The 11,473-nt window shown below is 34.1% G+C and overlaps 1 protein-coding gene across 2 annotated transcripts in view; it reads right to left on the reverse strand.

The window, feature by feature from the left end:
- The window catches only part of LOC141547912 (putative ATP-dependent RNA helicase DDX60), a 115,000-nt gene that overhangs the window by 38,431 nt on the left and 65,096 nt on the right, over nucleotides 1-11,473 (reverse strand). For both annotated transcript variants that reach the window (XM_074276599.1, XM_074276598.1), the window contains exons 26-29: nucleotides 9,602-9,760; nucleotides 7,697-7,844; nucleotides 6,718-6,870; nucleotides 5,311-5,415 (exon numbers count right to left, since the gene is read on the reverse strand). In XM_074276599.1, the coding sequence (XP_074132700.1) occupies nucleotides 5,311-5,415; nucleotides 6,718-6,870; nucleotides 7,697-7,844; nucleotides 9,602-9,760 (565 nt within the window). The remainder of the gene's footprint in view (nucleotides 1-5,310; nucleotides 5,416-6,717; nucleotides 6,871-7,696; nucleotides 7,845-9,601; nucleotides 9,761-11,473) is intronic.

Raw genomic sequence — 11,473 nt, forward strand, 5'->3', positions numbered from 1 at the left:
TTAATGTCCTAGTATATGATCAATTTTTGTATAGGTTCCATGAACTGCTGAGAAGAAAGCATATTCCTTTCTGTCTCCATTTAGCTTTTGCCAAAGATCTATCATATCAAACTTTTCTATATTCTATTTGCCTCTTTGACTTCTTTCTTATTTATTTTGTGGTTTGATTTAATAGATGAGGAACAGATGCAAACAGAGTTAAGTGGCTTTCTCAGGAACCCACAGCTGGTAAATATCTAAGGTAACATTTGAACTGATATCCTCCTGACTCCAAGGCTCAAGTTGTAGACCTTCAAGCTGCCAAAGCATATAGAATCATCCACATTTTAGAAAGAAGGAGGTTGAAGCTAAAAAGTTAGAGTTTAAAAAAATTAATATGGAGCAGTACACGGTACAGTTGATAGTGCACCAGGCCTAAAGTCAGGAAGATTCATTTTCCTAAGTTCAAATCTGGGTTGAGACACTTATTAGCACTATGGCTCTGGTCAAGTCATCTAACCCTATTTATCTCAGTTTCCTCAGCCAGAAAAGGAAATGGCAAACCACTCCAGTATTTTTACCAAATAAACTTAAATGGGGTCATGAAGAATGAGTCGTGATTGAACAAAAAGTTAATATGATGTTATAGTTGCCAAGAGTCCAAGGCAAAATTTCAGTCCCAGTTTCTTGTCTCCAAGTTCCATTCTGGTTCCCACTCATGGGCATGAGAGTGTATAACAAAACATGAAGTTGGGCATATAAATAAAGAGGAGGCTAAGTTAATGGAAATTTGTAAATGCTAAGCCGAGAAGTTTAGGTTTAAACATATGGGTGAAGGGGAGACACCATTTTCTGAATCAGAAAGTGACATGGTAAAAAACTATTCTGTCAGCCACATGTTGGGTGGAACTGAAGAAACACTAAAAGCAAAGAGATGAACAAGGAGGCTGGTACAGTTATATCTAAGGTTAGAAAATAAGGGCCTAGAAAAGGACAATAGTTATGGAAATAAAGAAAAAGGAACCTGAAAAACATCATAGATCTGAAGGAACTTTATGATCAATGTGACATGAAGAGTGACTTTTTTTAAAGAGTAAAATATCTTCAATATTACAAGCTAAAATTCTGACTCAGTTCTTCTGAGTCCAAATCTTTCTATTATATAAATCTAATAGTTATCATTATTCACATTTTCTACAAAAGAAAACTAAAGCCCAGAAAGCTTGAAGTAGATTGTCCAGTTACCCAGGCAATAAGTGGAAGAAGCAGGTTTTGAACCCATGTCATCTTACTCTAAATCCAATATTCTTGCCATTACACCACCCTATCTTTCCTATTATGATATTCTGACCGACGAAGAATGGCAGGACCATTCACAGAAATCTTAGAAAAGCTGGTTTTAGGAAACAAGATATTGAGTTCATTATTAACAAATTAAATTCCAGGTGTTGATGTACACCAGGTTAGTGGAACCCAGGAATGATGGCAGGAGGTAACAATTTTGGAAGCCTGCAAAGTTACTAAGTTAAACTACAGCAGTCCTGAAGAACAAAGGGCTGATTATGAGTTCAGCTCTTCTAACCAGGTTAGGTCAAATGTCACTTTGTAAACTAGATTGGCTGTGATAGAATGAATGGATTCCAGCAAAATACCATGTGCTTGGTAGCAACCCAGTATCCAAGTGAATACCAGTGAGAAGCAAGCTGACCCTGTGGAGTTACACAGACAAAGGTATCCAGTACTAACATTCATCATTAACTTATATAATACCATACACATTGTATAAGTTACCAGTGGCTATCAGTACAGGATAGCTACAGATGAAACTATAGATGTCAACAACTATGTTGTATAAACAGGACAGCCATGAGCAACAATTAATTTGCTGTCATATACAATTAGCATAGTTAGTACATATTACTTCTGATCATTTCTTATAAAAGGCTCCAACTTACCCCTTATAAATTGAGTTTATTAGAAACTTTGTCTGCTTGATAAAGCATTACAATAAATTTTGCCCCTTGACTAGGAGATGATTTCAATCTGTGAATTCATTTCATATAACTCCTCACCTTCATGACTTTTTGTACTTTATCACAATTTGTTGGATCTCATCAATCTGAGCTATTGTCCTGAACTTATAGGAAGTCCAGCTTCCCTACAGAAAATGCTTCTGAAAAAATCATGGAAACAAAAAGTAGGAAAAAGAACAATGAAATAAGAAAAAAGAAGGAAAAAGTAGCAACTTGCCACAGAAAAGAGATTACTGCAAGGAAAAACACATTACTTATAAGGCAAATATATAATCTAAATAGAAAGTTGATCTATTTTTGTTTCCAGCCTCATGGAATTTATAGTCTTATAGAGAGATATAGAATATGCAGAGTTGAGTATAATGTTATGTAAAGCCGTATATCTATGCATTAGTAGAATATAAAACAAAGCATTTTGGAAAGTCCAAACTGACTTGCCAGGATATCTGGAGAGTGTTGACTTGGAAGATGATGTATAAGTTCAACAGGCAGAGAAGCAAAGGTTGTTATAGGAATGTAAAATGAGCAAAGAAAACAAAATAGAAAATCTCTGGGCACATATCATGGATGACTAAATCCTCTTTGGCCAAAGTATCAATGCTTCCAAAGAGACTACTATGATTTATGGTTTGGAACTGGGGATGGGGAGGCAGTTAGGTAGAGAGAGCACTAACTCTGGATTCAGGAGAACTGAGTTCAAATTCAGCCATAGACCCTTACTAGCTAAAGTCATTTAATCATTTGCCTCAGTTTCCTCATCTGTAAAAGATGTAAAAGAAGATGGACAAGAAAATGACAAACCACTACAGTATCTTTGCCAAGAAAACACTATATGGGGGTCAAGAAGAGTCTGATAGAACTCAAGAACAACTCCAGATTCTGGATAAGAGGGCTTCTACCCTCTAATAGTTCCCTTCAATCATCTAGATTGAATTTTGCAAATTTGCTTTACATAATAAAATTTATCTAAAGAGAACCAACCCTATATAAAGGAAGAGTAGATAATAGTCCATGAGATCTGATTCTAATTAGACCTAATATAATCTAACACTGTTGGTAGTGTGCTAAGTATTGACATCAATTCTATTCTGCACAGGCATGCACACACACACACATACACACACACACACGCACATGCACACACACTGTCCCACCTACTGGTTCCCACAAGTACCAAACATTCTTATTTTAAGAAAAGACAATTATCTGCTATTCCCCAGCTAAAAATATGAGTGAATATGTTAATATTTTCAGGAGAACCGACACAGAATAACTCAAAATCACCTTGTGATATAAGTGATTTATCAGTATTCTTCCAGCCAGAGGGCCAGAAGTAAAAAGGGGATATGAAAGTAATACTAAAAAAGAGAAGAAAAGTTGCAGAAAGGAGTAGAAAGAATAGCATGTTTGGCCCTTTTACATCTAGGTGTCAGGAGCATAGGCTATGGCCAAATTTCTAGGGTAAGGTGGCAAAGACAGATCTTTACACTGCAATTGTGAAAAAGGCAACATGACTTTAAAATCTTGAATTACCATAAACTAAAAGGTCACAAGCAGATGCAACAGATTCAACTTTCCAAATAAGAGGCTTTTTGAAATAAAGACAAAAAAATTCAAGAAAAATCTACATGTTACTATTTCAGTTTGTACACTTCAAAGGTCTTTTAAAATAAAATTATAACAGTGTAGAAAGAAAATGTGTTTTGTTTTTGTTTCTTAACCATAACCCATTCTCAACTATTTGTTGCAATTTGGATTTGCGGCAAATGATCACCTGCATGTGATGCTAGGTTTAATCTGGAAGCCTGGCTTCAGATTCTCCTACTTTTTATTTGTGTGATCTTGGGCAAACCAATTAAGCACTTAATCCCTCTACATTTCAGACAATTCCCTAAAATGTATCTATTAAGGTTGCATAGTAAAACCTATGGGGCTATTTTCAGTATGCTTGAGTAGAGGAAGTTCTCTCACCTGGATCTCCTTATGCTAATGAAATCAGTCTTTTAGTAAAGGAGATCACTTTCCAAGGTACTCATTTATCTTCTTCAAACAATTATCTTTTGTGGGGGAAGAGAGGGGAAAGGGAGAGGGAGAGAATGAGATGGTGGGCTTCCTTTATCTCTGCATCACACTTCCTGTCATCCTATCCTATCTCTACCTTTAATGTAGACTTTTTTTCTTGCCTCTTACTCTCCTTTTCTCTATCTCTTTTAATTGCAAGACAAAGTCAATTAATGTTCAAAATGCATTGAAGAGAATTTTTTATTGCTTTGATTCAAAAACCTGAGGAACATTACATACATTTTTAAATGAAATTATTATATTGTGATAGGTATTCTTTAAATGATTTGTTTTCATTAAACATTTTCTAGGAAAAAAAATTAGTTACCTATGTTCAAAGGTAGTTTTTGCCAAATGGAGTTTTAATTAGTTTCACCCATTAGCTATATTGAATATTAAAAGATAAGACAAATTTACTTTTTGGGATATGTAGCTCAGCCAGCACAATTTGAGGAAAGCTTATCTGACAGAAAGCTTATTGCTAGCCAGCTCAGGTAATTGAAATGTTTAAAAGATGGCTACCATCAAAATATAAAAATATTTGGAACTAGAAACAACTTCAGAGGACATCTAATTTCTAATACCTTCATTTATATAAGAGAAAACAACCCCAAAAAAGCTAAGTAATTTGCTAAGATCACACAAGCAATACAAAAGAATGTGAACCTAAGCCTTCTGACATTAAACTCCTGAGGAAACCAGGACCCAGATGAAGTCATTTGCCCAAGAACATAAAGCAAATAAAAACCAGAGGTAAAAATCAGAATTCAAGACCTCTGAATCAAGAACAAAAGCTTTTTACTCTACACTTTCTTATAATGACCCAAGAGAATGTAAGCTAACTTGGGCCACTTTATCCCTCCTTAGGCAACCTGGTCAAGTCCCCATCCCTTATGGTTCACTGTCCTGGTGCTGAATTTTGCCAAACTTAGTGCAGACACTAAACCATTATACTTAGAACTCTGGAGATCAAGAGAATAGACAATCTTAGTTCCTCTGCAGCTTGGATTACAATCAGAAATAGAACCAATGTTTTCTTGCCAATTCCCAATGTAAGTCCCTTCACTTGCACACTGAGAGAGATGAGACTGCCCAGTCTTAAAGTAAAACTAAAAAGAAAAAAAAAATGAATGCTTGAAATATGTGTCTGTTCAAAATGACTAAAGGACCCCAGGGTATACCATGTTACACACACACACCCATTGACTAATCTGAATAAGAAGTAATTTTCTCTTACCTGTCTATAATTCAAAGCATCCAAATAGATAGAGTTTTGAGTAAAAACCACAGATTTACAAGGCATGTTAATTCCTAAAGCAAGTGTGCTAGTAGCTGTCACAACCTAGGAAAAAAGAAGAAAATTTTCATAGGAAAACATAATTATAAACAAGTTTGATGTATCCATTACAGTTTCTGAAACCCTCTTTGAATTGTAAACTTTTGATGAAGCTCTTATTGCAAATTGTTGTTGTTTAGTCATATCCAATTCTTTATGACCCCGGTGCTATTTTCCAGAAAAAGATACTAGAGTGGTTTGCTATTTCCTTCTCCAGTTGTCCCCATTTTACAATTGAGGAAACTGAGGCAAACAGCAGTTAAACCAATTGCCCAGGGTCCCAGAGCTAGTAAATGTCTGAGGTACAGGAACTCAAGGTCTTCCTAACTTCAGCACTCTAGCTACTGCCCCACCTACTTTTCCCAAATACAATTTGCTAATCTCAAACTTTGTAGAAGGGGAAACCAATGCCTAAAAAGATAAGTACTTGCCTAAAGTCACATAGGTAGTATGTTATATATTCAGAATTAAAGTCAGATTCTCTGACTCCAAATACAACATGTTTTCTGCTGAACTATGATGACTTGAAAACTATATCTATGTAATACAACTCAATTCATAAGAGGGGAAATAATCAACCACAGATTTTTACTTGTCATTCTGAGCTTTAACTGTAAGTTAGTTAGTGGACTACTTATTTGTAGGGTTTTTTTAGTCTTTACCGATGACCATATTATTATGCAGTCCAAAGATTCTTATTAATCTTTATGCTAAGGACAACTTTGACCTAAAGGTTAGTGAAACCTATAGATTCACCTTTTTAGAACAATGTTTTTAATTGCATAAAATACACAGGATTACCAACGAGACAAATTATATTGAAATAAGGGTTTATTTTTCCCATTCAAATTCATGGGCCTATTAAAATCTATTCACAAACCTCAATGGTGAGGGGGTGGAGAATGATGGGTGTAGACATCCTAGGTTTAGAATCTCTAATATAGGTTTTTAAAAAATCTTCTACCTATAACTCAAGTATTTGTGGCTTCATAGGCATGGGCAAGTGTTCATAGCATCAATATGGACCACATCCACTCTATAAGTTGTCAGATATTCTTTGAGAGATGCCAAAGTTATCATCACACAAACGAACTAGTGATGAATCTAGCTATACATAGGTAGAATGGACTTGAGACAGCAGACATCCAGGCTCTCACCTAGATTTACTCAAAGCCATTTCAGCACGGTACGTAGATTCTCCCAGAGTTTGTATTCCATTAATACTGCTTTCATGAACCTCAGGACAACTCAATCCCAAAATGAAGTACTAAGGAAGGATTTTACTGAAAGAAAGTAAAATTTACTGACCCTGAGGAACCCTTTCCTGAAGAGTACTTCAATGAACTGTCTTTCTCTGGCATTCAGAGCACCATGATGATATCCAATACCCCTCTTTGACAATTGTGTTAATTCTTGACCTTTTCTCATTGATTTTATTCGATCAAACAGCATTTGCAAAGTCTAAAACAAATAAAGAATTTTGAATAATGTATCATATTTACAGTAACTTTGATTTAAAACAGAATCAGAAGTTTCTATGAGCAAATGTTCATATAAAGCACTGATATAACCTTATTCTATAAGAATTTTAACAACAGTAAAATATTTGTACTATTACAATTGGAACAATACTAACAATTTGAATAATAGTAAAAGCAATGAAAAATAACAAAACAAGGAAGGAGAAAAAGACACATTTTTCTCTCTTTTCTTCTTTATTTCTATAATGTTTTATTGAACATTTACAAGGTTACTGATGATGTCATCTACTAAACATGAGTCATCTGTAACATGGAAGATATTCCTTGGAGCAACTTTTAGTCTTCTAATGAAAAAGTCTCACCATTCCTGCCCAAATGCATATTAATATTTTAAAAACAAATATTGGATATGACTCCAAAAAAATCTGCCCTTTAAGCTTATATATCAATGTCAAATTATCAATAGATGTGGGTTCAAAATTCAGTATTATGTCTTATTATCACTGTGATCTTGAACAAGTCACTTACTCTCACTAGGTTTCCTCAAGTATAAAATGTTGGATCCCCTTTAAGTTCATTTCTAATTCCAAATCCCATTATTTTATTCCTAGCCAAATGATTACCTATAACTCTCACATATTCCAATAGGCATTATATCACATTCTGTAAAAGAGTTATGTATACCCAAGGGAAACTGCTATCTCGGTGAATTTCACTTAGTATTGAGGAACTATATTCTTTAAGGTAAATTATCACTGGCAATGAGAGATGATTCATCTATACGTTTTTCTACTAAAAGTTCTTACCTCTTCATCTATCATTTTCGGGTTGGCATAAGTGCAATCTGGAGGTATCTCAGTCTTCTTTTCCAACATTTTTAATAAACTCATGTGCTCAGCTTCACGTACTATGCTTTGATCCATTCTTGAAGATCTTTTCAAGGCATTTTCAGGCCTGCCCCCCAACAAAAAGAACTTTTTTTTCAAATATATATTATTGACTTCTAAAAGATTAATTCATTTTAAAAAACTTTGAGTAAGCACAAATATTTTTTCTTTGCAACATAAAGGTTTAAAAATGTTAACTCTAGAAAGCAATAAAACTATTTGGACTTTTATGGATAGATATGACCTGGTCAACTCATAGAACTTATTAAAAAGAGGCCTTGGAAATGTGATTGTGTTTTTCTTAAATCATGGTTTTTCACAACACAGTTGACTTTATAACAAACATATATAGAACTAGGAGACAAAGCTATTGAACCAAAAGGAAATCATTCAAATTAAGCTGAGTAAATGAAAGACCTGAGTTCTATTTCAATACTAAGCTAAATATAAAATGAAGTTGTTATTCTAACAACTAGGGATTCCTGCTCCTACCTCCTTTGATTCAATTTGTTGGTCAAGATTGATGAATTTTGAGGAAGGGGCTTTATATGAACAGAAGTTCATATAAACATAATATTCATATCTTAGGAGAAAGAACTAAATCCATTACATGAAGTAACTCTTAGCTTCCTGACTTTATTTTGTAGCTATGTTAAGTTTCATAAAGTACTCAGATAAGATCTAAATTATTCTCTATTATGCTCTGTGACTGCAGAAGTATCCTTTCCATAAGGGAAGGATGGAAAGAGGAATCAGGTGATGGCTTCAAAGATTCAAAGCTGGGATGAACTTTAAAAGGATTTCTAGTCCCTCTGGTTTTACAGATGAGGAAACTGAGGTCTAGAAGGTAAATGAATTTCCTAAGGTTACACAGATGAGAGGAAGACCCAGGATTCAAATCCAGAACCCCTGACTTCAAAGCTAATATGCCTTTAAGAGAAATGAGCAGTCTTATGATTATTGTGCCTATTTCATAGATAAGGAAGAAAACTGTATCACAGTAACCTGCCTCCATATACTTCTTTATAAGAAATAAAAGGTGATAATTAAATCCAAATGTTTCTGGCTATAACTCATACATATACTATAAAGGCAAAGCAATCTTTTTATTTAATTTTTATTCTCCATTCATATATTAAAAATTCACATGGCAAAAGCATTTAGTAAGCATATGACTATTATGTTCAATAAAATGTTTTAGGTGCTAGGAGAAATATAAAATTAAATGGCTTACCTTCCAAGAGCTTATAATTCCCATATCACTAGGATATTAATAAATGTGAAATTTCTATCTTCTATCATAGGAGAAATTGCATTTCTATGCTCCAATATCAGGAGATAGAACAGATCATCTTGCTTTTGAAATGGAACAAGTACAAGGCTCAGGCCAGAGAAGAGAATCATTCTGAGTACAGACTCTAGACTTATTTTCCTAAAGGTCTAAATGAATTTTTTGGAGGATGGGAAAGACCAAACTATAATTTTATCTGCTTAAGGACTCTCTTGGTGAGGGGACTTTGTCCTTCAATGGATGGAATCCCCAGCTCTGTACCTATGTGTGTTAGATGTCAAGTCATCATAAACCTGAAGCAGATCATTTATTCAATTATGTTACACTGTCTCTATAGAGGATATTATAACTAAGGACACTAATACCTAAGAACACAAAATTAGAGCACCTTCTGTTCCCAAGCCTGCTTTTACTTTAACTCATTTGGAAACTTGGGCACAGCACTAATCTGTAGCCTGTGATTAGTATGTTAGCTATGGATCTTTTAGACATCAGCAATATCAGGGACTAATTCTTTGCAGGCAAATACATACACAGTTGGTGTTTTCTCCATTGATTTCTTTACTTTCTTCAGCTTGTTAGTTAACACATGGATTTCTTTGATTGCATTAGATGACTGTCTCCTTTCTTGCTTTTCTTCTAAGACTTCGCACACTCTACGTGCCCTTTCTTCTACAGAACTTATCTTGAACCTAGAAATAAAAAGAGATTATTGCAAAAGAGACAAAGATTTTTTGTGCAGGAACCGATTAAAACTGACCACCAGGGGTATCATCTTAACATGGTCTGTTAATGCCTCATTAAAGAGACACAAAAATGAGATTGACACATGCATAACTTCGCTAGTATAGCCCTGTAAATCATAGTGGAGATAAGGAGGATAGAAAAAAATATACAAAGGGGAGTGGTGGCCAGGAAGGGACAACCATTCTGAACCAATTCAGAATGAAGTGGAAAAAAAACAAGAAAACAATTTATATAATGACAAGAATATGGTAAAGACAAACAACTTTGGAAGAATTCAAGATTCTGATCAGCAAATTGACCAATCATGATTTCATAGGACTAATGACAAAGCATAATATCCACTTCCTGGTAAAAAAGTGAAAGTCTCAGAGTGCAGAATGAGACCTATACATACATATGTGTGTGTGTGTGTTTTAAATATATATGTGTATGTGTTTTTTTAAATATTGTTTTTCTTTTGGTTGACTGTACATGCTTGTAACTGAGGTTTTTGTTTTGTTTTGTTTCCAGGTGAGGAGGAAAAGTTATGGGACGGGTGTGGGGAGAGAGAGCAGGAGGGAGAGAGGGAGAGAGTTTTGATGATTGAAAAAAACATGCTTTTTAAAAAAAAAGAAAATATTTATGTTATGAGTCCTTTTCACCATAACTCGTGGTTTTCATGTTCAATTAAGCACTAAAGCATTGTGGGTATTTCTTGGAATAGTATTTCTGAGTTTTCCAATGTATCTTACCTTGTTGTGGTACCAAAGCACAAAGGAGCACTACCTGCTCCAATATCCTTTGTGTCCCCAAAGTTCCATATAAAGTTAGCTCATAAGCCCATATCATTCTGCCTTTTCTTTGACTCTGGAGAAGTTATATTATATTGATCATGGTGTTACTCCAATCAATGGTATAAGCTTAATCAAATTCATCATTAATTCAGAGTACTCTCCAGGTATTCATAGCTGCAGTTACTGTCTCAGAATACTTATAATCACCCCAGAAACCTGTTCACCTTTGCAACTCACTCTACTCCCTGACTACCTCTCATATTTCTAGTACCCTCTGATTGGTTGAGCTTTTCAAACCTCCTTTTCAAAAACGTGTTCAAACTAGCCATATCTTTATTCCTCTCCAGGATATATACTTGATTTTCTGAATTTTTTCTACAATATCCCCATACATGTTACTTTTGTTTTTCATCCACACATCTACCTTTTCAACTTCCTATCATATATTTCCTTATTAGAATGCAAAGCTAATTGAGGGTTAGAGACTGCCTTTCTTATTTCTATATTTGTATTCCTAGCATTTAATACCCACTATGTGCCAATAAACACTTAATAAAATCTTTAGTTGATTTGACTTGATGTTGATATAAAGTCATTATACATCATATGGCTGGCATTCTACTTTGCTGTTATCCTAATCCTTTCAAAGCAAGATGTATGATGTTGAGGAGCTAGACTTTGAAGAGTTATCGTTATCAGTACTATTATTATCAATAGCATTATTAAATTATTATTATTATTGTTAATAACATTATTAAATATATATTATTATTAATAGTATTATTAAATACATAATATATCCTATAATAATGTATCCTTTAATAATAATATTAGTTAATATTTATATATTTCTTTAATGATTACAAAATACATTATATATATTAT

The sequence above is a fragment of the Sminthopsis crassicaudata genome, chromosome 6, assembly GCF_048593235.1.
Source record: "Sminthopsis crassicaudata isolate SCR6 chromosome 6, ASM4859323v1, whole genome shotgun sequence".
Classification (NCBI taxonomy): Eukaryota; Metazoa; Chordata; class Mammalia; order Dasyuromorphia; family Dasyuridae; genus Sminthopsis; species Sminthopsis crassicaudata.